This window comes from Gasterosteus aculeatus, chromosome 11, assembly GCF_964276395.1.
Source record: "Gasterosteus aculeatus chromosome 11, fGasAcu3.hap1.1, whole genome shotgun sequence".
NCBI lineage: Eukaryota > Metazoa > Chordata > Actinopteri > Perciformes > Gasterosteidae > Gasterosteus > Gasterosteus aculeatus.
The window spans coordinates 2,616,542-2,643,694 of NC_135699.1; the positions used below are offsets into that span (position 1 = coordinate 2,616,542).

Genomic DNA, 27,153 nt, shown 5'->3' on the forward strand with positions numbered 1-27,153 from the left:
CTCCTCACAAGGTCCTGACAGCACACACATTTATTTATTCAAACATTTTAAGTTTTTTATAAACAAGTATCAGTTCTTTTCATTGTGCAACAGAGCTCTCCTTAATTTGTATCTGTAGTTTCTCATTTAAAACCTGGTTTTGCAAACTCAGATTAGAACTCATTTTAGATTAAATGTATCCTTGTTGGTGCCAGTTTGTATTTGTATTCTTGCCGAACCAGTCTCCTGAGAGAAATTCAGCAGCAGAGGCATAAAACGTTAGTTTTTCCTTTCTCAGTGGAACATGATTATTTTACTCAAGCCATTTTAAGAAGGCAGCCATTAAAAAAGTTACACCTCTTCAAGTGTGTTTATAGTTAGTACTTGATCACAACAGCATTCATTCGAATCAAAGTGTATAACCAATAAGAGGCATGAATTTAATCCTTAAACTAGTTTAAACTTTTGGTGCAGCTAGATTTAGTCTGGTTTAAAAACTATCTTTGTTGGTGGAACCCTTAATGTTTTTGGTCAATATGTATGTCAAATGTCTCAAATCCATTTGAATGTACCTTCAGCTAATACTAAGGATTCCACTGTTACAGTGATAATTATATATATATATATATATATATATAATGTCTCAGATCTCAGATTTGTGAATTGTCAATCAGAGCATCAGCGGCTTGATCCCCAGCTCCGCTAGTCCTTGCCCATGTGTCATGTACAAATGTTAGTTCGTCCTGATGTGCTGCAGGTGTCTCGGTTTATGGTAGCTCCTGTCATCAGTGTGTGAACAGGTGAATGAGGAATCAGGAAACATTTATTGCCATAATATGTCAGACATACAAGGAAAGTGGAAGCCGGTTTCAGCAAAAAGGAACTTGATAACTCTCGCTCACATCCAACGACCAGGAAAAAAAGTAACGCTGCGTTCTATCGGTAATATAGTACAATGAGGTATTTAAAATATGACGGGGGCAGACTGTAGAAAGCTTTTGGTCAGAAAACCCCCTTTGTTTTTTTAACATGAGAGGCTAATTTGTCATGAATCTTTTCAGTTTGTGTTAATACACATTGAACTCTTCAGTAGATCCAGAATGTTGCAAAGGACTTGAGCAGTTTGTTAATAAGGAATTTATAATAATCTATGGTAGAAGTAATCATCGTGCGTGAGTAAAACAGGACCAATTGAGAAGCAGAAGAACAAACCCTTACGAAAACCCTTTATTGTTCAAAACAGACAAGTCAAATTAGATTGGCTATGACAGTGATGTCGCAAAGGGAAACTCAAACATGCAGCAGGACGATACAAGCTCATCCCCTAGATACAGAGAAACAGTTCAGGGACGATATAGAAAAGCTAACTGGCAGACCCAGGCGCAGGAGATTCCCGAACCCCTTCCTTTCATGGGGATGTATAACATAAGGCAGTCAGGGTGCAGGGCGTTATACTCCTAATACTGATGTACATGGCGAAGAAATAACATCCAAAAAACATCTTGTATGTATAATGTAGAAGGGGCAGGCAGAGGGGCAGTACAGAGATACTTACGCACAGTAGTTATAGCAGAACACAGCTAGTCACATTTCATATGCTAGAAGCTATTCACAGCAGTGCACTCATGAAAACACGAGAACGAGGACATAGTCTCACCGTCCTGTGACGTACGATTGGAGGTTTTGATAAGCTTATACACCCTGTAGTGGTGGGTTTAAAAAAAAAAACTTTCTTTTGAATTGGAACCTTTGTAGGTATCTTCCAACACCTGTCTAAGGATTAGGGGCGGATTCAAATGATGACAATATTTTTTACAAAATGCTGCTGCACTTAGGGTTGAAACGAGGTGCTATCCAGTGGAAATGAACTGATCCATTCAAACACCAGTTCTGTTTGAGGTCAGCTTTCCAATAAGTCTCCAGCAGCAGAAAGGGGATCTGAACCAGCTGACCCTGGGTCTGCTCACGGAGAAAGCAACTATGCTAATTTTAATACAGCAAACAGAGAAATAGGCACCGCCTGGGCAACACTCAACACATAAAACATTAAGCAGATATCATAAAAAGAATACGAGTTACACAGCGAGGCGAGGTGGACCGCAGAGTGCTGAATGGTAATTTCTCGAGAAGAAGCTGGGTAAAAACAAAAACACACATACACACAGACACCCGTAAGCAGTGTGTGTGTGTGTGTGTGTGTGTGTGTGTGTGTGTGTGTGTGTGTGTGTGTGTTGAAATGAGGATATGACGGGCTCCTGATCAACTCTTAGCGGTAAAAAGGCAGTGGTATATATATTTTTACAAGCAGGTCTCTACCTGGTCGCTGTAGGGGGGTGAAAGCCCAAACTACGGCGGACAACGGCTCGGGACTCCCTTCAGTGGTGCCCACTGTAGGAGGTCTTTCTGAGAATAGTCTGCAATAATCTTAGGAAAGCGACTGGGGTCCTTTGTTGCATTAAAAGTGATTCCATAAAATGGTATGATTTGAGTCTGTACACTTGAATAATCTCATTACCTGTAACACGTCTTTCTGCTTCTTACTAAACTGTGGTATTTGAGCCGCTACCACAGAGCATGAAACCTCTGACTAATAGTTTGACTTAGTTGGGTAGTTTCAATAAGATCGACCAGTCTTTGACAAACCGTTCACGTCAGATGGGTGAAATGTAGGGACGCCGTGTAAGTACTGATAAAAGAACGGCATCACTTAGAAAATAAATGAGCAACCCGGGCGGCACAAAGAAAACAAATTTGTACATTTCCCGGTGAGACACAGATAAGGAGGAGAGCGCTCCTTTCAGGGCAAGAAAACAAACCCCTTCTCCTTGATCAGCTACGTTGGCAGTTCCATCCCAACCAGGTGGGACTTTCTCCACCTCCGTTGCTACAATCAACTAAACATTTGGTCTGTTTCTTGACCCGCATCTCAAAACCGCCTTTTCTTCTTCGTATTTGCGCCGCCTCCTCCTGCTGCTGCTCCACCACCACCACCACCACCACTCCTCTAGTCCTTTTTCTCCTCCTCTTTTTTCTCCTCCTCCTCCGTGGGATAAGAGTGCCAGGTGAGACGTTCCTCGTAGAAAGAGATGACCACCTGGGGACATTTGACGTTCGCTTCCTTAGCAGGGACCAGATCAGCCTCGTCAGAGTTCTTCCTGTTCATTTTAATTGAGGAGACAAGAAGAAAGAGACAGATGCCAGAAGGTGGAGTTGATAGACAACAGGGAAAAAAGCAAAGGAGGGGAGAGAATCGAGAGAGGAAGAGCAAAAGAAGGAAGTGTTAGATAATGGCGGCGACTCATCATCATCATGATACCCTCCTACAATAAATACAAAGAGTATCTCTCGCTCTGATATACATATTTCATCTCAGTCCCTGCAAGACTACAGGAGTTTGCCAGTGGTCAGTCTTCCAGATTTCAAGTTAGTGCAGTTCAAAAATGCATTCAAGCCGTGGCCGTTAGGGAAATCATTAGAGTACGGCCCTACCCTTGGTCCACAGCTTTGGGGGGCGCGGCGGATGGACAGGGCACCCCCTAATAGAAATGGTGACCATTTAGACCAATGATTTCCATGACTAAACATCTTGTGAAATCTCAGTCTATTCATAAAAAAAAGTCAGAAAATGATGGTATTTGGGGTATTGAGAATTTCAAAGCATGCACATATTGCACCACGTTTCTCCTACCTTTCAATTAGCCCCAAGAAAGTCTCTTTTTAGCAATTATCCACTAGGGATGGGTATCGTTTGGGTTTTTTCAGATACGGTGCTAAAACGATACTTTTACTAATGAAATATATATGGACTGTTAAGTTTACAGTATACTTTCAGTGTCTCTGTAAGCCGTCAGTGTATAAATTAGTTATTTGGAATATCAATAATTGTATTTTTGATGTATGCTCAATGTAACATATACTGAAAAGCATTCATTCTAGATTGACGCTTCCTGTTTCTAAACTTATTGACGTCATGATTGCAGCAGGTGCAACACAGAAGAGCTGCAAAAGGCAAAACGCTTTGCGGCGTAATAAAGAAAAAAACGAGAAGAATCAAACCATCTGCTGTAATTCGCGTAAGTAAATGGAAGTCACGGTCTGCAGCTCAATTTCAGCTACTCCCTCGGTTCACAACTTGAGTGTGTTGTAGGGGGGTGGACCAGACGATGGGAGGGGAGGGGGGTGGGGGTAGTCGTTGGGGACGCGTTGGTGGGAGCGTGCTAACTTGTGTGCGTGCGCAGGAATGTGTGTTGTTTTTATGGCCACTGAACTGATCTGTTAAGGTGCGTTCACAATACCAGTATCTTAAATGAATTAAATATGTTTTCCATGACTTTTTTCCAGGCCTGGAAATAACCATTTAAAAATTCCATGACTTTTACAGGTTTTTCATGACGGTACGAACCCGGTTAATGTGAAAAAGAATGATTTTAGATATCTATACTGATATGGACCGTTTAATGTCCTAGGATTGAAAGGACCACACATCTTTTGATGGACATAAAAGTTTCAGTAGACACCCCAAAAATCAAAGTGAAAAAACAATGTGGCAGGCTCGTCCATTTTCTCAAAAAGCTCAAAAAGCTTCAATATCGCACGTGGCCCCCACGTGCTTGTATGCATGCTTACCAACATCGGGGCATGCTCCAATTGAGACGACGGATGGTGTCTTTTGGTACGCCCACCCAGATCTTTAAGGGCATCATTGAGCTCCTATAAAGTCCGAGGAGCAACCTGGTGGCGTCGGATGGACCGAAACACAATGTCCCAGAGGTGTTCTATCGCGTTTAGGTCAGGTATGAATTCCATCACCCTCCAGGTACTGTCTGCATACTCTAGCACCATGAGGACGGGCATTGTCCTGTATCAGGAGGAACCCAGGACCTACTGGACCAGATTAGGGTGTGAGCATGCGTTCAAGGATTCTATCCAGATACCGAATGGCAGTCACACTGCCGTCCTCTAGCCTGTACGGGTCTGTGCGTCCTTCTATAGATATGCCTCCCCACACCATCACTGACCACCAATTGAATTCATGCCATACACTGATAAAAGATAAGTCCATTTTTGGAGTAATGTATATTAAAGTAAAACATGATTGTCTCTTCAACGTGGTGGAAATTCTATACAAAAGGTCACTATGGCGCCTAGGGCTTTTACGTTAAATACTTTTTCTTGTGAGATATATTGCACCAACATTAATTGAACAGTATTATTGCAATTTTTGCTATTTTATGGCACTGAATAGATAACAATAATATCATAAGAATGCAGGTATGCACTTTCAAAGAACATTCTTTAAAAATTTAGAATTAGAATCTGAAATGTGAAAATATACCCTGAATAAATAAAACTAATGAATAATAAGTGCATGGTACACAGAACGGGGCAAAACATCGGACTTGCAATGCGGTAGGGTTAACAGCACGCTAGCAATCATCCTGCCGGGGACCTGCCATGGCCCTCCCGGCCAAAGAGGAGCACCTGCAGTCTGGAGGAATCGACAGTTGTTGTTCCCAGGTTGAAAGACTGGGTGGATGGGTTGTGCTTTAAAGAGATTTTAAATTAGTTGTGTTGCCACTTTTTGTTGCCGGCTCTTTCGGCTTTTGGCCTAAAGCCAAAATGTTCCCACACCGGAGCTGAAGATTGCGGTTACAAAACCAAGCTCATTATCCTGACTGGCTGTAGATTTTACAAAAAAGAACACGTCATAACCCAGTGGGTTCACACCCTGTCCGTGTCTCTGTGTGTGTGTACCAAGAAGTACCGGAGCTCGGCTGTGCTCGGCTACATTCCACCACTGCTAGAGTACAAAACTTCAGGAGCGCAAAGTCTTCATTTTGCTTTCAAATGAACAAAAGTAACAAAAGAAAGGCTCACCACTTCATGAGGAACATCAGCTCCCCACTGGAGTCTGTCGCGCCGATGATCCTCTCCGGCTGCAGGCCTCTCCCAAAACCTCTGGCCTTCTCACTCTGGAGACAGGAAGTTGACCGACACATCAGGGAAAACAGAGCTAGGTGCTGTACATGATTGACTAAATCACGTGTTTCAAATAGGTTTGTGTTTTAGGTGCCTTTGCTCACCTCCTCTTTCTTCCTCTTGCTCCCTCGCTCCTCTGAGTCCCCCGAGGTCTCACTGACAATTTTCCTCTTGCCCTCCTTCTTCTTCTCCTCCTTCTCTTTGTGTTTCTGCATGTACTCGGCAATGAGGTCAGGGCAGTCCAAATTATCATGGGGCTCCCACGTGTTATCCTCACTGACGACATTAACGAAATAAGATTTAGTTTAAAGACTCTTTGTCAGCAATTTTAAACTATAATTCAGGGGCCAAGAGCCCAAAGTATCATTAGACTCACTCGGAGAAGCCCTTCCATTTCAGCAGAAACTCCACTCTGCCCTTCACCACTCGGCGGTCCAACACTTTCTCCACCACATACTCCTCCTCTTCCTCCTCCTCTTGTGGTGCAGCAGCACCAGCAGCAGCCGCCGCCGCCGGTGCTGCTGTTGCTGCGGCAGCTGCTGCTGTAAGTGTTGCTGTTGCTGCTGCTGGTGGTGGTGCTACATCTGCGGCTGCAGGCTGCTCCTCCTCCTCGGCCTTCTTGCCCTTCTTCCCTGCTACGGTCGCCAGCTTGTCGTCTAAAGAGGGCACTCTGGTGGATCCAAGAGAAGGCAGGCAGAGATAAAAGGTGACGATAATGAAAGGCTGGATTAACTAGATGGAGGTAGAGCAAGAGGTAAATTACAGTTTGAAATTGGAACCACAATCTGCGTGGACAGCAACGAGCTAATGGTACGTTCACACCGAACGCGTCGCCAGCGTCTTGCGCCACAGGATTACACACAAAGTCTAAGCAGACGCGATGACGCTGGAGGGATGCGGATCTGTGATTGAGCAGCGTTTCTCACTCGAGTTTGCCGCAATTTCGGGCGAAGTCGCGTCAAACAGCAAACGCGAAAGTTGAAATATTGCATCTTTGGCAACAAACCGCCGAGGCGCTGCGGCGCGAATTGACCACAAATGTACCCTCCGGCTCGTTTGATGCGACACGTTCAGTGTGAACGTAGCATAAGATCAAACTCCGATAAAGGTCCGAAACATAAAGACGCGAAAAACGACATACATAAACATAAAGACGGGAAGACGACAAACATAAATCAGGAAACATTTATTAGCAAAAATATGTCAAACATACAAGGAATTTGTCTTGGCGGTTAGTGCGCGACAGTAGACAGACAACAGTGCACAAGTAATAAAATAAAGTGGAATGAAATGCTAATGCAATGGGTTAGTAGAATAAGGCTAAGGCTATGGGTTAGTATAAAACAAGGGAATAAAGTTAAAACATTTTAAATATTAAAAAGTTAAGAAAAATATTAAGCATAAAGTGCACTAACGAACAAGTAACAGACAAGAGACAAAGTGACAAGTGACGACAAAGTGATGGATTGCAGTTAAAGTGGCATGTGCAGTGTGAAGGGGAGTGACCGGTGGAATGTTATAGTCAGTCAGTGGGGGACCGGGCTCTGTTGATGAGCCCGACTGCCGACGGGAAGAAACTGTTCGTGTGGCGGGAGGTCTTAGACCTGATGGACCTCAGCCTCCTGCCAGATGGAAGGGGCACAAACAGTTTTTGTCCGGGGTGGGAGGGGTCGGCCGCGATCTTTTTAGCTCGCTTCAGAGACCTGGAAGCGAACAAGTCCTGCAGGGACGGCAGATTGCAGCCAATCACCCTCTCTGCGGAGCGGATGACCCGCTGAAGCCTGCCCTTGGCTGTGGCTGCAGCGTACCAGACTGTGATGGAGGAGCAGAGGATGGACTCGATGATGGCCGTGTAGAAGTGGACCATCATCGTCTTTGGCAGGTTGAATTTCTTCAGCTGCCTCAGGAAGAACAACCTCTGCTGAGCCTTCTTGGTGATGGAGCGGATGTTCAGCTCCCACTTGAGGTCCTGGGTGATGATGGAGCCCAGGAAACGGAAGGAATCCACAATAGTGACGGGGGAGTCGCACAGGGTGATGGGGCGGGTGGGGCGCTGTTCCTCCGGAAATCCACAACCATCTCCACTGTCTTTAAAGCGTTGAGCTCCAGGTTGTTCTGGCTGCAGAAGCGAACAAGTCCTGCAGGGACGGCAGATTGCAGCCAATCACCCTCTCTGCGGAGCGGATGACCCGCTGAAGCCTGCCCTTGGCTGTGGCTGCAGCGTACCAGACGGTGATGGAGGAGCAGAGGATGGACTCGATGATGGCCGTGTACAAGTGGACCATCATCGTCTTTGGCAGGTTGAATTTCTTCAGCTGCCTCAGGAAGAACAACCTCTGCTGAGCCTTCTTGGTGATGGAGCTGATGTTCAGCTCCCACTTGAGGTCCTGGGTGATGATGGAGCCCAGGAAACGGAAGGAATCCACAATAGTGACGGGGGAGTCGCACAGGGTGATGGGGCGGGTGGGGCGCTGTTCCTCCGGAAATCCACAACCATCTCCACTGTCTTTAAAGCGTTGAGCTCCAGGTTGTTCTGGCTGCACCACGACACCAGATGGTCAGACTCCCACCTGTAGGCGGACTCGTCCCCACCAGAGATTAGTCCAATGAGGGTGGTGTCATCCGCAAACTTCAGGAGCTTGACGGACTGGTGACTGGAGGTGCAGCTGTTGGTGTACAGGGAGAAGAGCAGAGGGGAAAGAACGCAGCCTTGGGGGGAACCGGTGCTGATGGTCCGAGAGGCTGAGACATGTTTCCCCAGCTTCACGTGCTGCTTCCTGTCAGACAGAAAGTCAGTGATCCACTTGCAGGTGGAGTCAGGCACGTGCAGCTGGGAGAGTTTGTCCTGCAGCAGAGACGGGATGATGGTGTTGAAAGCAGAGCTGAAGTTCACAAACATGATCCTGGCGTAGGTTCCTGGGGAGTCCAGATGCTGGAGGATGTAGTGGAGGGCCATGTTGACAGCATCGTCCACAGACCTGTTGGCTCTGTAGGCGAACTGCAGGGGGTCCAGGAGGGGGTCGGTGAGGGACTTCAGGTGGGTCAGGACTAGCCGTTCAAAAGACTTCATGACTACAGAGGTCAGGGCGACGGGCCTGTAGTCATTGAGTCCTGTGATCCTGGGCTTCTTGGGGACAGGGATGATGGTGGAGGCCTTGAAGCAGGCTGGTATGTGGCATGTCTCCAGGGAGGTGTTGAAGATGTCAGTGAACACCGGAGACAGCTGGTCAGCACAATGCTTCAGGGAGTGAGGGGAGACGGAGTCCGGACCGGCTGCCTTCCGGGGATTTAGTCTTCTAAAGAGCCGGTTAACGTCTCTCTCCAGAATAGAGAGGGTCGTTGCTGGTGGGGGAGGGGAAGGTGATATAGTTGAAGAGGCGTAAGCACCTGATGGGCTGGGGGAGGGAGGGGAGGAGGACTGCAGCAGGTTGGTGGAGCTGTGGGGGATGGGATCAGGACATTGTCTTTCAAATCTGCAGTAGAACTCATTCAGCTCGTCTGCCAGGCGGAGGTCATTCATGGAGTGGGGGGTTTTTGGCTTGTAGTTGGTGAGGTGTTTGAGGCCTCTCCAGACCGAAGCAGAGTCACTTGCTGAGAACTGTTGTTGGAGTTTCTCAGAGTACAGTCGTTTAGCATCTCTCACCGCCTTGCTAAACTTGTATTTTGCCTCTGTGTACAAGTCTTTGTCCCCACTCCTAAATGCCTGATCCTTTTGCAGGTGTAGTGTTCTGAGTTCCGCTGTGAACCAGGGTTTGTCGTTGTTGTAACTCACCCTGGTTCATGATGGTACACAGCTGTCCTCACAGAAGCCGATGTAGGAAGTTACAGCCTCTGTGAACTCATCCAGACTGTCAGTAGCAGTCCTGAAAACATCCCAGTCTGTGCAGTCAAAGCACGCCCGAAGATCCTCCAGCGCCTCACTGGTCCACTTCTTGAATTCCCTCACCACAGGTTTGCAGAGCTTTAGTTTCTGCCTGTATGCAGGAATCAGATGGACCATGACGTGGTCAGAGTGTCCCAGTGCAGTAAAGACGGGAAAAAGACAAACGCCAAACAAAACATGACTCCGAGGATACTTTGCAAACAGTAACCCCGACCACCTGCTGTGTAACATCATTCACACACAGATTAGCAGGAGGTGCACAAACGGACACACACGATTTGATTGGCTGCCTGGGACTAGAGTGCATTTGAAGCCTGGGGCTGGGGAGTTTGGTGGATACTTTTAAACGGACGGGGTACCGGTACCATACAATGGTTGTGGAAACACTGAATTAATTTCATACATAAAGACCGTGGGAAAAAGCTGCAGGTTTTCCCAAATCATTCAGAAATGTCCTGTTTAACCCTAAATTGTAGAAGGTTCAAAGCAATATGGTTGTAGAGTTTCTGACCAACAGTGCCGTGCACGTGCAGACCTTTATTCTGTTTGCACCTTTCCCCCATATCTCAAATTAAGCAATATTCACTATAAAACCCGATGGAATGATTAAAATCATACAATAATTACATTTCTATCACAGATTAGTGGACAAATATTTATCTTTAATAATTTGTTTTTTTACATGTCATATCACACAGAGAACCAGCATCATATTATGGCAAGTAGGTAAAGAGAAACGACCATGCATCATTACAAGGTCAGTCAATCCAGAAAGTTAAGAACTTTGAAAGTAGGCACTTGAGGATTCAAGTGCCAAACGAAAAGCATCAAAGGCTCTGCTGAAACTGGCTCTCATGGGAAAAAAATGTTTGACCAAAGAAAAAACATTTATCACTTGCACGCACACATACACACTGTAAAAACTGACTCATTTATTAGTCAAAGACAGACGTAGTCGCGTTAGTCGCACAATTTTGACTAAGCTGAGGTTTTTATCTGCCAGTATAACATCGAGCAGGAATTAGTCAATGTCAGTCAAAGTTAGCTAACGTTACCACTCGCTACATGGATAGTCAATGGTAATGCTAATGTTGCTACTCGCTAGCGTTAGCTACCGTTATGCTAATGACAGTCCTGTTCGAGGCATTATTTTCGTCGAGCAGAGGTTTTTAAAGGACTAGCAAAAACGAGCAATGCTAAGGTTAGCTAATGTTTCTACTCGCGTTGTGCTAGTGAGGGCAACTTGTTCATGTTTTCTAAATAAAGCTGAGAAAAAGGTAATGTTAAACTGCTCGGTTATACCAGCATGGGAGTTCTTCGCGCCCTGTCCACACGAACACGGGTATTTTTATAACAGTGACTTTTTTTACGCGGTTCGGCCTTCCGTCCACACGAAAAGGCAGTTTCAGGGCACAGAAACCGAACATTTTTGAAAACTCCGGCCAGGGTGAGCATTTTCAGAAACACCGGTTGCAGTGTTGTCGTGTGGACAGTATAACCGTTTTTTTTTGCCTTGCGACGTCAGAGTGTGCGCCATTATCCGCTGTGTTTGACGTCAGAATGTGCACCGCTAACTGCTTTGTTGACGATTCTGTGCAATGGCAGATGTAGCCCAAATCGTGCTTATAATAACTGTGCCGCTAACAGGGCTTCTAACATGTATACAGATACATGATCAGTTATATCACTATATTGAGGAACAAAGGCGTCAGAATGCAATTCTACGCAGGGCACTGCTAATGAGAACACTCGTCCCGCGACACAGACCCCCGCCACCGTCGGCAGTTTTGGACGAGACCCGGTCGGACCTCTAGTTGGTGGGACAACTTTGAGAACGAAGTTGTTGTTGTTAGTCTAGCGGAACCGGTAATAACTTTTTGCTAGGCTAGCGAGTGCCATTTTTTTAAAGAAAATGTTGTCTTTTCCTTTCATTTTCTTCTGGGAGTACACCAGAATGCTTAATTTACATGTTAAAATAGCAAAATTTGGCCGGGGGAGGATGCCTCCAGACCCCCCCTGGTTTCTTCCCTTTATTCCCTCTTGTAAGGGTTTTTTCATTTTTTGGGGAGTTTTTCCTGTGCCGATGGTGGGTTTCGGGGCAGAGGATGTTGTATGTGTACAGACTGTAAAGCCCTCTGAGGCAAATTTGTAATTTGTGACTATGGGTTATACAAAATAAAATGACTTGACTTGACCCCCCTACAACGGTTTAGTTTGTCACCTTTTTTCAACCCTTATGAGTTTGCAGGTATGAGACATTCCTCAAACGTCCTCATCTCAATAAGTCCATATATAGGAGGTGCATTACTCAGATTAGAGCAATTCTTACCATGTCCGTATTCCTGATGTTAACTATTCAGTAATTATTTTCAACATTTTCTGTGTTGGAATTAAAACTTAGATGTGCTGCTTGAGATTTACATTGGCAAGAAAATGTATCTAAAAATCAAGTTTATTTATTAGATAGTTTTTAAATACTATGATGTAGTGCAGAGTATTATTCAAGTTCCTTTTCATAATTTTTATTTTTGACACTTAAATAAGCTGTCACAATCAGGATGCTTCACCAGCTCGTAGAAATAAATTAATTTCGAAATGTTCTTGTTTTCTGGATAGGTATTGGGTGTTCCTGTTAAGATCTCCACTTTGCTTTGTGCTCAGTATCAAAGGCTCTGTAGTAAATGGTAAGTAATATACACGTTTTAATTTTATTTGACATGTTTAAACTAAATTGTCAAGACTTTCAAAAACTTTTTTTTTGTTGCTACAATTTTAGGTGGAAACTAATTCAGTCTAATATAGTCCTGTAATAAATCCTACCTTCGTAAAGGTTGCAAAGTGCAGTATTTGTTATAACTGTTTAAAAAATGGTGTTTATAAGATTAAATCTAACCTGGCTGTTCTTAATAACTAACATTAGGCTGTCTCTAGATTTGTTTCTCCCCCCGTGAATGTGGCAGTGTAAGGGGTGTTCAGTAGCAGTTGCAAGTAGGTCCGAGCTACTTAACCATTACAAACTCAAACATCCACATTTTCGACGTACTGGCCGCTATCCATGTACATATTGGAAATGCCCATGCTCCTTCAAGACATGGAATGCTTTAATCGTTCATCAGTAAGTAGAGTGCATTCCACACACGTTTGTCAGACTCAAAAAGCTGTATACTTTCAGCTGTCACTTATGTACATGTAAACATTTATCAAATGAAAGGGAGTTCTTTGTTGTAATTAACACCCATCTGAGGAAAAATGAAAACGTTTGTTGCATGTTTGTTGGCTGTAGTTTTCAAACTAGCATTTATGGAACCTTTAAGTCTCATAAGAGCCGCCAACACACACCTCACACACTAACGGATTTTATACCTGGTATTGTTAAAACAACAACATTACCACCTCCATCAGTACAGGATTCAATTGCTGATTGCCAGGATGATGAGTCTGTAGACGAGGAAGTTTCTGGGACATCCCTAGAAGGTCAACAGCAGGACTTCCTAAGTGTAATTGAGCAGCAGCTTGCAGCAGCCTTGTTGAAGTTGGAATATTTAGTGCACGTGCCAGGTACGGCTATTGATGAATTTTTACAAGAACTTAACCACCTAAGTTCTGCATCAGACCCACTATCTAGAGGTTTTGTGAGTGATATTTTTGAGCGTCACAATCTCAAAGTTGATCATTCTGTGGTTACAGAAATTACGACCGCAGTTTGCTCATCTAATCCAGTTCATAGAGCTATTGAAAAAGGTGGGTCTCTTAGCACTTCATATAAACGTAAACAATATTACAAGGACAAATTTTCTCTTGTCGAACCAGTTACTTACATTCGTGATCATAAAAAGAAACACCTTTCAGTATGTCCCATTGTTAAAGTCCTTGCTGCAAATATTACATTGCAAAGTCATTCTTGATAGGATCATTAAAAATCATAGAGGGCATCAGGACATTGAACTTGACCCCTCTTATGAATTCAAGTCTCCTGAAGATGGTTGGCATTTTAAGGAAAACCGCTTTTTGAATGCTGAGGATTTACAAATATCACTGCGTCTGTATGTGGACGATTTTGAGACCTGCAATCCCTTAGGTACCTCTCAGAAAACACACAAGCTTTGTGGTGTTTATTGGACACTAGGTAACTTGCCACCTGGCTCTCACTCGTCTTTATCATCTATTTATCTTGCAATACTTTGCAAAAGTGTTGACGTAAAAATATATGGTTATGACAAAGTGTTGGAGCCTCTATTGCAGGATCTTAAAACTCTAGAAGACCATGGAGTGTATGTCCCTTTATTAGGTAGCTCTCTTAAAGGGTACAGTTCAGAGTGTTGTTGCTGATAACTTGAAATGCGCACAGTATTGCAGGCTTCTCTGAAAGTTTTTCAGGTGAGTTCTTCTGCCGGTTTTACACAGGAAAAAGTTTTGATATTAGAACTGACTGTGTTGCATCTGGTGCCTTCAGCCTTAGAACCAAAGAGGTGCGTACAGACCATGTAAAAGCAGCACTTGAGAGTCATTCCTTTGGAGTTAAACGAGTAACCAAAAATCTGTCTCACTTTCATGTTGTTTCCGGTTATCCTCCTGATGTTGCACACAATGTTTTGGAGGGTAAGAAGGTATTTACATTAGATTACCTGAATAAAGCAATTTTGTCTTTCCCTTATAAATGGTCAGACAAAACAAACAAACCACTCGTTTTTCACAGAGTTTCTTGAGTCTGAAAACTATTGTGGGCAATACCCATGAAAATTGGAGTTTGCTGAGGTTTCTCCCGTTTTTGATTGGACCTCTAGTGCCAGAAAATGAGCCAGCATGGGTAATATTGATGGACTTAAAAGATATTGTTGAGTTAGTTGTTGCTCCTGTGCATACTGATGAATCCATCTCATATCTTGAAAGCAAAATAGTTGAGCACAGACAGCGGTACCAAGAGTTGTTCCCTGGTGTCAGAGTTCGACCTAAGCATCACTATCTTGAGCACTACCCTCACATGATAAGGTGTTCTGGACCTCTAGTCGCACTCTGGACAATGCGATTTGAGTCCAAACTGTTTCTTTAAGCAGATTGTGAAGCACACAAGTTGCTTTAAGAATATACCTCTGACTTTGGCTTCCAAACATCAGCTGGTGATCGCTTTCCACATAAACTCACCGTCTTATGGTAAATCTAGCCTTGATGTACTGAATGTGTCCACAGTTCCAGTTGATGTACTGAAAGAGGAACTGGCTTATGCTATTCAGTCAAAATACCCTAACACATCTGAAGTACATCTTGCTAAGAACGCAACAAGCGGTGGCATAGCCTACAGCAAGGGTATGATAGTTGCCTATGGATCAGCAAGTGGATTACCAGAGTTTGCTGAAATTGTTCAGATGTGTGTTGTAAATGAGGAGTTGTTCCTCATTGTCAAAGTGCTGTGTGGGTGGTACATTGAACACTACAGAGCCTTTGAACTAAGCTTGTCACCATCAAGAGAAACAAAGCTTGTGGCACTCAGTGAACTTCTGGACACCTATCCATTGGCAATCGGCAACGTGGTTCAATCAAATCGTATGGTGACCTTAAAAAGGCATGTTTTCGTAAAAGGTTGGTTAACCATCAGCATAGCAATTATAAGTTAAAGGCTTATTAAAACAGTATATAGAAACCTTGTAATAATTTTTCTTCTTAACAGACTAGAGCACAGAATGATGAATCCTTTGACCATTCTCAAAGTAATCCTGGGTGACAACAGCTGCCAAAGGTTGACTTTCCAAAACGGTCTTCCTGGATCTGTTAATTAACTTGTTAGTGAGGTACAAAGACAATGTGGCCTTAACTCAAACTTCAGACTACAATTCATGGATGCACTATTTGGAAACGAGTTTATGAATCTCACTTCAATGGATGAAGTACAGAATAAGGGTACCATCAGAGTAATTCCCATGAAAGAAATCTCACCTTCCACTTCAGTTCCTGCTCCGCATCAGCACGTTCTTGAACAATCCTAGTCCCTGTCTAGTGGGAATGTTGATACTGACATACTCTCTTCACCAGAGTCTGAGTAATCCAGCTCAAGGTCATCTTGGCCCAGTGTCTTCCATGTTCCTCAGTTTAGCTATGACGCCGAACTCAAACTTGAGCAGGGCAATGCAGCGTACAGAGAAAAGGGTACATTGCTTAATCCAGATCCAAAACTGAAGTCAAACATTTTAGAGGGACTGGTGCAAGAAATAGTCCGCTACAGAGTTTATGTCACTGATAAACAGTTTAACATGGTTGGAGAGGCTCTCATCTCAAAGCATCCCTGTCTGACTGAGAAAGGCTCCCTCACTGGATATGCTGGATGGAAAGCTAGCTTGAAGAATAAACTTGCAATCTACCACACTCACTTGAGGAAGCTGGGGTGTCGTGAGGTGATGGTAAACTCTCTCAAGCACAAACCAGAGGGCAAATCAAGTGCTGCTTTTGGCATCGAAAAAACCAAGAAGATCCGAAGTGAACTACTGCCCCCCCTATCCTACCGGAGAAACTGATGTGAGCCTTGAGAGTGTAAGAGTGGAACTTCTTTCAGATGTTAAGAAAAGGAACACCCGGCAGATGGTGAGGATGAAAATGGAAAAAACATTTTCACATAGGAGATATGAACTGGTTCGTGACGCACCAATTATACGAGACTTCCAGGCAAGGTGGCCAGCGCTGTTTGATGTAAGCGAGGTATGTGATTTATGAAATTTGAATATAATGTTTTTTCACAATTTTTTTTTTGACTGAATATGCTGATCATGCAGTGAAAGCTTTTATAGAAACAACGTCCAATTTCTCTCACAGCTAGATGTGCTGTCTGACAGACTTGTGAAACTATTCGAAAAAAGAGGAGGACAGATAGGCAAGCGGCTACAGAGCATTATGGCAGATACGAGTCAAGTAAGAATGCATTTTTTGTGTGGAGGGGGGGGGGGGGCTATTGATTTGTACACATCTGATAGAGCTAAGGACTCTAACCCCATGACTTGTTCTGCTTATGACCCTTTACTTAGGATGATGATGTTGATGTTGGGCGGGAATGTGTACTCAAGGGTCTGTGTGTGTACCTCAATGAGGATCCAGAAAATCTAGTGAGAGAATACACAGTGAGTATATTAGGGTTCAGTGGTTTTGAGATTTATGTTAAATACTTCATGAAGTTCTAAAACATCTAGTTATTGAAGAAACAGAACAGCTAGCCAATTATTTAGATATCCGTAGTGTTTTTGAATTTTAAAGAAAGTGGTCTAAAAATAGTTCATGTTTGGTAGTAGCCTAAAATATGTTGAAGACTGAAATTAAAAATAATTAATGTTTTTTGTGAATATCCATTTTTACATTTATAAGACCAGTAGAGTGAAATGTCTTATAATATGAGCTATCATATCATGAAACACAAAATGTATTTATCACTATGATGTTATGTTGCTTTGTGTTGTGGGAATTTTCATGATGGGTAACCATTGAGAAAACAATAGATTAACTAATAATGACAATTGTTAGTTACTGACCTTGGTATTCCATTAAATTGTAGTATAATTCAAAAATATTTACTGACAGAGTCCTTGTAGTTACATAAAATACGATGATCTTTTTATAAAAAATATTATCAAGGATTGCTTTGGTACTGGCTACATTTCTTACGTAAGAGCTGTTAACCTGTCAAAGTTCCTGAATGCTAATGTAGATCTGCTTTAATGTAGACTAAGTATAATAAAAAAATAAGACTGCAGACCTGGTGCCCTTTGCTGCTGAGGTAAATAAAGGCCCAGGCCATCATTTGAGGAAACTTATCAGTTAACGCAGATACTCATTAAATAGTATGATGGTTTTAAGGGCATGATAGATTTAAGGTTTTAAGTGTTTTTATTTGCTCTCATATGACTCTTTTTGTGAATGTGCACTCTGCAGGCAGAATATGTAGACCTGAAACAAGGAGCCATTGAGGAGACCACGCTGGGAATATGTGTTGTGAAACACAGATGCCACTGATGGACCAGAGAACATTGGGATTGTCCTGGAGGGCCAGGTGGTACTGCATGGTCTGGATAACGTTGCCTTAGCTGCTGCCATGTTGTTTGGCCTAATGTATGCCTTGAACCTCAACTACCCTCCTGAACTTAAGTACTCGTTCAAAGTGCTCCAGAAGGTTGTGATGGAGCTGGACGGCAACACACTGTCAAAGAAAGCCCAGGCTCTCAAAAACAGACTCCATCAGTGAACTGTTGCCATTTAATGGCAAAATGGATACAGCAGTTTCACCATCTTGTTTATGAATATGGACCATTGCTGCTTTATCATTGGACTTTCAGTAGGATTATTGGAACCAGTCATCTGCATGTTCTGTGATGGGCTGCTACCAAGTGTAGTGTATTTTCTTTTTTTCTCAGGGTCATGTGCCTTTTTTCATTTAAGTGTCAGCATTTGTCTGATGTGTTGAATAGACCTCCAACAGTTTACACTATTTTCAAATTTGGAGGTCATTTTTGGATTTCGCACATTCTTAACTGACATATAGTAGTGGTGGGAAAGCAAGCCATTACTCTTAATTGTATTAATTTATTTTCAAAACCAAATTTAGTTTAAGCACAAGATCTACATTTGCCAGGACAATAATGGTTCTTACATGTGTCCTTTTATTTTGTTAAGAAATTGTAAATGTAATGTTTTTTGCACGACATTCCTGCATTAGCCTGGCTGTATAGTATTCTCTTGATGCTGGTTTGATGTAACTCAGAAGGTGTTTTAAGGACCAAAATAATGTTGCCTCAGGTTGTAGCAGTCATGAATGTTTACTACACACTCTTGATAACTTGCGTACCAAGTGTTTCTTGTGAAAGAAAAAGGTACTTTGTTCTAATATGAGATTTGTTTGTGAATGTGTGCATGTGTTTGTGTATACGTTACACTGAACCTTCTAATATTCTATGACAATACGGTTGTAAACTAAACGTTTTTGTTTTGCCTTATTTATTTCGAAAATGTTAAAGGAGTAAATCCTGTAGGTAAGAGATTAGTAAAAATCGACATACAGAAATAATTTTAGCATGTAGAATTATACAGAAAAGTATGCAGGATCATTATCAGACTAACTTGAGCAGGAAGCAGTTAATTTAACAGAACAACATTGCATATACATAAAAATCTAATGTTGCTTCAATAGGTGAGAATTGAATACACTTAACATAAAAGGGACATTTTAAAGTAACACAAAAAAAATAAGTTGGGTTATCAGAATAATTCAATACAATTAACATTAATAAAATATTTTGGATTTACATGAGAAAATCATGTTTGTTTTACAAATAAAAATTCATTATATTAAATAGAAATGAATCATTTTGACTAAACAAATATAATATGTGCAACCGATGTACATATTTTTTTCATGTAAATTCAAAAGACTTTTTTTTTTCAGTGTGTTGATAGAAAATCATATTTGTGACAATGATTTTTTTTCCCTTATAAAAAATTAGAGAAGGTAATTCATTTGTTGATTTTCTTTAATTATCAAATAAAGTAGGAAGTGATTAGCAACCTCTGAGTAGCAAACTCAGATTTGAGAAAATTTAAAAAATCGAGATGCATCGATAATCGTTTTATCAGTTTAGAATCGATAATCAGTTTAGAATCGATAATCAGTTTAGAATCGAATCGTTGACCTCTGAATCGGAATCGAATCGTGAGGTGCCAAGAGATTCCCTCCCCTATTAATATCCCTGCATGTCGTTTTGTAATGTTTAAGCAACTTTAACCTGGGATTCTCTTAAAAGCCGTCGGGTTGGTGACATTAGTCACGCAGTCCCCACGTTCCAGGTGCTGCGAGTCAGCAGGAGATTCAGACCTCCATCTTTCTGTGTTCTCTATCGCAGTAACGTTGTGTTTCGATGGTCTCCTCTCGGCCTCCCCACGACCAGAGATGCTGTCATTTAGGGTCTACCTTGTGCATTCTATGGACCAACTCATAAAGAGTGATGTAAGTTGAAGCACATGTTGACATATAAACAAAGTGATCGCTCATCTCTTCTACCCGCCATGTCTTGGAATGGTCAAATCCCAACATACAATCATACTAGGGATGCACCGATCCACATTTTTTCACTTCCGATCCAGATACCTAAATTTGGATATCGGCCGATACAGATAATATTCCGATACCAGAGCTGTGTTTGAAAAACAGGAAATCCTGTTAACAGAAAACATTCTAAAAACAAATTTGAAACTAAGGGTTTCAGATTGTCATGTCAATATTTATTTAATTTCATAAATGTCAAATACTTGAGTCTTAAAAATTTAGAAATATGAAAAGTGCAAGTGCACACACAGACTTGACACAGTCTCACCCACTCGTTCACAAAAATAACGGCACAAATCAAGTAAACTGACTCTTGTATGATGAACAACATGTCAAATATCTGAAGAAAAGTGCAATAAAATAACTGTAAACATCTTACACACATACACACTTGACACACAGTCTCACTCACTCATTCACACACGCAATCACACTTACTCTCTCACACACGCAATCACACTTACACTCTCACACACTCTCTCTCTCGCTCTCTCTCACACACTTACACTCTCTCTCACACACTTACACTCTCTCTCTCACACACTTACTCTCTCTCTCACACACTTACTCTCTCTCACACACACTTACACTCTCTCTCTCACACACACTTACACTCTCTCTCTCTCTCACACACTTACACTCTCTCTCTCTCTCACACACTTACACTCTCTCTCTCTCTCACACACTTACACTCTCTCTCTCACACACACTTACACTCTCTCTCTCACACACACTTACACTCTCTCTCTCACACACACTTACACTCTCTCTCTCACACACACTTACACTCTCTCTCTCACACACACTTACACTCTCTCTCTCACACACACTTACACTCTCTCTCTCACACACACTTACACTCTCTCTCTCACACACACTTACATTCTCTCTCTCACACACACTTACACTCTCTCTCTCACACACACTTACTCTCTCTCTCTCACACACACTTACACTCTCTCTCTCACACACTTACTCTCTCTCTCTCACACACTTACACTCTTTCTCACACTCTCTCTCTCACACTCACACTCTCTCTCACACTCACACTCTCTTTCTCACACTCTCTCTCTCTCACACACTTACACTCTCTCTCTCACACTTACTCTCTCTCACACACTTACTCTCTCTCTCTCACACACTTACTCTCTCTCTCTCTCACACACTTACTCTCTCTCTCTCACACACTTACTCTCTCTCTCTCACACACTTACTCTCTCTCTCTCTCTCTCTCACACACTTACACTCTCTCTCTCTCTCTCTCACACACTTACACTCTCTCACACACTTACACTCACTCACACACTTTCACTCTCTCTCACACACTTACACTCTCTCTCACACACTTACTCTCTCTCTCACACACTTACTCTCTCTCTCACACACTTTCTCTCTCACACTCTCTCTCACTCACACACTTACACTCTCTTTCTCACACTCTCTCTCTCTCACACACTTACACTCTTTCTCACACTCTCTCTCTCTCTCACTCACACACTTACACTCTTTCTCACACTCTCTCTCACACTCTCTCTCTCTCACACACTTACACTCTCTCACACTCTCTCTCACACACTTACACTCTCTCTCTCACACACACTTACTCTCACACACTTACACTCTCTCTCTCACACACACTTACTCTCTCTCACACACTTACTCTTTCTCACACTCTCTCTCTCACACTCTCTCTCTCACACTCACACTTACACTCTCTCACACACTCTCTCTCTCACACTCTCTCTCACACTCTCTCTCTCACACTCTCTCTCTCACACTCTCTCTCTCACACTCTCTCTCACACTCTCTCTCACACTCTCTCTCACACTCTCTCTCACACTCTCTCTCACACTCTCACACACACACTTACACTCTCTCACACACTTACACACACTCTCTCACACTCTCTCTCTCACACACACACACAAAATAAGTTTTAAAACAGTGTGCATCAGAACAGCACTTAAGATGACCTGAAATAAACTAAACACAAGAGTCCAACTATTCTTTAAAAGAAAACACAAATTGAATGTCTCAAAGTTGACTCTGAGGAAGTGATGTAGTGTTCAACAAATCTTGACATTGGCAGGTTCTTCTTGAGGAATATGAGCATTTCTGCTCTCTGCAGTTAGACGCTTCCTTTTCTCATCCACGATATTGGCTGCCGTGCTAAACAGTCTAGCCTCAGCGCTATCCTGCTAGTCTGCTAGCTGGCCGCAAACTGTGGAATGGATTCCTGAACGAAGGCGCGGCTCAATGAGACACAGTTATGAGACACGCTCAGGAAATCCATTCCACAGTTTGCAGCCAGCTAGCAGGCTAGCAGGCGGGGATCACTTTTTGAGTCATTTCAGCAGACAACGTTAAAGCGCAGACATGGCTCATTGATATCGGAAATCTCCAAAGGTTGTATCGGAAAATCCGATACCCGAATTTCTCGGGTATCGGATCCCGATACGATACTGGATCGGATCGGCCCCATCCCTAAATCATACCGTTATTTCTACCAGTAAGTTGTGGCAGAAGCTGCTGGGTTTTGCAGATTCATTTAAAATTAAAGCTGCGAGCAGCGTTGGACGGGCCCTCGCTACTCTGCACGTCGGGGCACTGGCCGGACAGCTAGAAACGCAGCCAAGAACCCTTGCGGCCGTCCGAGAGTCAGTCGTTGTTAACCGTGTGGAGCGACGCGAAAGGTCATACTAGGCCTGCAACAACGAATCAATGAAATTCGATTATTAAAAGCGTTGGCAACGAATTTCATTATTGATTCGTTGTGTGATTATTACGTCACTCAATGAGTTGCGGAGATGTGCGCGGAGAAAAACTAAAAAAAGAGGCGCCGCATCGACGTAGAGGAAAGAGCAGCAAGCAGCGTCGGCAGAGACGTCTGTTCGACTAGTCGTCCAAGGTGTGCGAGCATTGGGGGGAAGGAATGTTGCACGGGAGCACCACGTTGTCCCGTGTTGACGTGAGGAACGTAACGAGCCTCCAGTTTACTCATCATCCAGCTGATCAAGCTAGCGTTAGCTCGCTAATAACCGCAGTAAAGCAGTTAGCAAGACTAAGATGTTTTTATTTACTCGCCTCTTTTGGACAATTCATTTTTCAATCTGTTGTCTTGTATATATTTCGTGCTTTGTCCCATATCGGTTATTGTTGACAAATATATTTGTGTGTGTTCTGTGTGTTTTAATGCGGTCATAAACGGTAGTCCAGTGCGTGTGCGCATATAGTGTTGGTTACAGGGTAGTTGATGTTATGCCTGTAAAGGGAGACACCCAGTGATCCATTAAGTCAACTAAGAAGCCTCTAATGCATTTATTTACAAATTCCATTTTAAACTCATCTCATAGCACTTGTTTTTTAGCTGTACGTGAACGTGAACGTGGGGGTGTGTTTGTGAGTGAGAGTTTGTGTGTGTAGTATAGAGAACAAGTTCTGACGTTAAAACAAATCCTGTTAAATTTTCTGATTTGTATTTTTCTTTTTTATAAATTATGTTTAAGGAGCAACTTGTACTTTCTAAAGTATTTTTGCAATGTGAATTTGCTGTTTTAGAATAAAGGGTTGGAAATTAAAGCTTGTTAATGCAGATTTTTTGATCCGATTTATCGATTAATCGATTATCAAAATAATCGTTAGTTGCAGCCCTATGTCATACATTACCAAACCTTCTTAAATCTCATTTACCAGCCTTTTTATCAATTTCAGATGGTATTTAAAAAGGAAACGATCAATAGTTACATGATGATTCCACATAAGGCAGAGTGTACACATCCCCAAGGTGTCACCCAGGGATAAGCAGGACATTCTGATGTACTATTCCAAAATGAAAGCCTCTCAAAATACCATACATGAGCCCAAATCTTAATCACAAGACTAGATCTGGTCAATTTCAGATTAGATTTAAAAGGAAAAAATCAATAGCTAGTCTCATCAAACATGTGTAAATTGGAAAGAATCCAATGATGTGGAGTAGTCACAACGGTTGAGTTGTAAAAAAAAAATACGTTCATCTTCCTGTTGTCACCAGGTACCGCTATAACTACAGGGTGAGAAGTTCATGCTATATGAGAAATATGGTGCATATTAGATAACTCAAACCCACACTTTGGGAATCGCTGATATAGAGATTAGTTGACATATCACCAGCCTGGTAGTGAATGTAGAATAAGATATTTGTGAACGTAGAAGTAATTTGGTAGATGTTCAGTTAGGACATTGTCTTGTGAACAGATTGAAAAAATTTGTTTAAAAAAAATAGAGCCGAGTCAAAACTATATTCGTCGCGAAAATATTTTTCGTCCACTGATTTTTCATTTTGATTATTGTTTTTTCCCCAATGTTCAACATCAAAACTTTCAGGTTCACATTTGTTTTTCAAATGAACAAAACTTTGGATCTGGATTTGGCTCCATACTAAGAGCAATCATCATTGAGTAATTCGTAATTAGCATTGACAGCAAAAACAGTGTGATCAAGGAAGAGGTTATATCTGCTGCCTTTTGTGCTGATCCGAGGCAAGACTTAATGCCTGAGGATTGTATTGAAGAGGTCAGATCAGTGCGTCTGCAGCTTTAACTGAAAAAAAACACATTTTCACAGCAAAACCTTAAGACAGGTTGTTTTTTTTACCATGTGGTATAATGCAATATTTTCACTTGACATATCAACTATATGTTTGACACATTACTTCATTTTTTTCAACTTCCCTGAAATTTGGACAATGTTTTTACAGTTTACATGAGCAGAAATCCACTGCAGTCTGTATTCAGAGATAAATTGGTGCCACGTGCAAATGTGTATAGCAGCTACTTCCCCACACAAAAACGGACTAAAGAGCATTCACTCGTGCGTGTATAGAGATAACAATGGACGAGAGAATAATCTACAGGACAACACATACTTGATAGCATACAGCCTACCAGGGACCTTGGTGTATATAAAATACCTGTATGAGTTATACGACGTGACACCTGAGCGCTGTGTTTACCTTAACGGGCATAGCGTCATTTCCGTTATGAAACGATGCCAAAAGAATAGCACAAATCAGTGCATGGAAATGACCAATGGTTCAAGACAACAAGTGCTTGACGGCCAGTCTCCTGGGGGAGATCCTAACCTCCTTTCTAACGTTTAGTGGTTGGAGAAGGAGGTTAGGATCTCCCTCCCCCTCCTCCATCTCTACGGAATAACCATGCGCGTGATTTGCAGACTGCAGCCACAGAAGAAAAAAAGCGCGGCAGCCGCAAAATTGCACAAATGTGTGCAAATTAACGTTAAGCTATTACTGAAAGAAAAGGGTTTCCGAGTTATAATTGCATAAGAGAATCGTCTAAGCAGGCATACTGAACGTGGATTTTGTCACCATGCATGCCATACATTCTAGCAACACGCACAACACACTCAATGCATAAGGATGGGGGAGCATTCCAGAAATTGACGTTTAATTTGATATACACGGAATATTTTGCATTCACCTAACGCCGGAGCGGGCAAACGAGCAGCTCCACCACCTCTCCCACAGGGACAGGGCAACATGGCTGGCGCGTTCTCCCCGCTAGTAGCTAGCTAACCTAACGAGAGCCTTACCTTTTCAGAGAATGCTTCGGAGCGGCTGTGTGGGCTCGTGGTCGGTCCGAGTGAAAGCACCGTGATTACTCACAAGTAGACACACAACTGCCCCGGGAATGAGTGGCGTGCTTCGGGTGGAGCTTTACCCCCAATGTGTTAAGCTACCGAAAAACACAATAGCCTCGGCGTCGCTAACAACCAACACCGACCCGGTTCTGCCCGCCAACAGCGCCACCGGACGCCACGTCACCGGATGGTCTGGTAGGCAATGCAATGTGGGAGTTGAAGTCTTCTCCATTAGAGTTTACTGTTTTTTATTAACAATTATGTTGCAAGGGTGAGTTTAAATATTTGGAATTAGACTTAGCAAAAGGAACCAATTTTCAAGGCTTCAAGTTAAAATGAGATAGCCCTGCTAAATATATTTTATTTTATTTTATTTATTTATTTGTTTTTGTTTGAATTCTATTATTATCCTATTTGATTTGATTACGTTCTTGCTCAATTTGAGGCAGAACTTTTCCTGATGACTGAAACATGTTATGAGGCCTTGATTGTAAATACCTTTTTAATTTGGCTGTTTAACAAATATATACAAATTTAAAAAAAGCTTTGACTGCATTACCGCCTCCAACTGGACTGGAGTGAGCAGCAAGAGATTGTGCAGGAAAATAAACAAGGTGTTTCAGCATTTTGGCTAAGATCACTTTCATTTTTGGCTGTTGCCATCTTGCTTTTTTGCAACCAGAAGTTACACAGGAGGGGAGTTATTAGGAATGCTGAAAATAAATTTTTGGAGTGAACAGGACGTTACAATTAACTTTCAGGAATTGAAAACAAACTGAAAGGGAGACAAGTCACAAAATTTGTGAAATTAGTTTTCACAAGCGGAAGCTTTCGCCTGTTGAACAGCATTTGCAAGCTGGTCATGTTCACTTCAGCATACAGCATTTCTGCAATGCAATACATCAACGTCTTTGAAATAGCACTGAAACCATCAGCTGCATCCTCGTTATTCCGGGACCCCCATAGACCCACACGTTACAGTGGCACCCAACGTGGCTGGGGGGTGGACATGGCAGACGACGACCATTGTGGCGATGATCGGAGGACTGGCGGCAAATCCAGAGGGAGCAGGCGGAGGCCAACCGGCAGTTCCTGGGGGCGCTCCAGGCCCAGGTGGGTGACTCCACCTGAGGCCCAGGCGCTGGAACAGCTGGCTGCCCGGCCCGTGGCCGCGCCACCAATACAGGGGCCTGCAGTGCTCGCCGGCCTCACGCTCCACCGAATGGCGGCGGGGGATGACGTCCAGACGTTTCTGGAGGCCTTCGAGGCGACTGCGGAGGCATGCGGCTGGCCGGCGAGGGAGTGGCCGGTCCGGCTTTTGCCTCTCCTGAACGGGGAGGCGCAGATCGCGGCCATGGGGCTGCCACCGGCGGTGCGGCGCGACTACGCCAACATTAAAAAGGCCGTAGTGGACAGACTGGGGATGTCGCCGGAGGACCACCGGCGGAGGTTCCTCAAAGCCAGGCTGGGTCCGCAGGACCGACCGTTCGCATACGCCGCATACGAGTGGCTGAAGGACGCCGCCACGAGGTGGCTGCAGCCGGACGGTGCGGGAGGGGTCCAAGAGGTGATGGCGCAGGTGCTGCTGGAGCAGTTCGGG

General features: G+C 43.0%; 1 protein-coding gene and 1 long non-coding RNA gene across 2 annotated transcripts; one reads left to right on the top strand and one right to left on the bottom strand.

Annotated features, from left to right (window-relative positions):
* Window positions 1-1,193: 1,193 nt before the first annotated feature.
* Window positions 1,194-25,766, bottom strand: cbx1a (chromobox homolog 1a (HP1 beta homolog Drosophila)). The gene is made up of 5 exons (XM_040190859.2): window positions 25,506-25,766; window positions 6,335-6,628; window positions 6,063-6,234; window positions 5,857-5,951; window positions 1,194-3,134 (listed from the first exon to the last, which is right to left on the bottom strand). The coding sequence occupies exons 3-5, from the start codon at window positions 6,171-6,173 to the stop codon at window positions 2,984-2,986; spliced, it is 357 nt and encodes a 118-aa protein (XP_040046793.2). The 5' UTR covers window positions 6,174-6,234; window positions 6,335-6,628; window positions 25,506-25,766; the 3' UTR covers window positions 1,194-2,983.
* LOC144384598 (uncharacterized) lies at window positions 15,723-18,793 on the top strand. The gene is made up of 3 exons (XR_013451398.1): window positions 15,723-16,738; window positions 16,852-16,944; window positions 17,750-18,793. It is a non-coding gene; the product is annotated as an uncharacterized LOC144384598 (long non-coding RNA).
* Window positions 25,767-27,153: the final 1,387 nt, after the last annotated feature.

Coding starts and splice junctions, on each gene's coding strand:
- cbx1a (XM_040190859.2), bottom strand. CDS start 6,173: ATGCAGAAACACAAAGAGAAGGAGGAGAAGAAGAAGGAGGGCAAGAGG. Junction 5,952..6,062: donor GCAAGAGGAAGAAAGAGGAG/GTGAGCAAAGGC, acceptor TCCTGTCTCCAG/AGTGAGAAGGCCAGAGGTTT. Junction 3,135..5,856: donor CTGATGTTCCTCATGAAGTG/GTGAGCCTTTCT, acceptor TAAAATGAACAG/GAAGAACTCTGACGAGGCTG.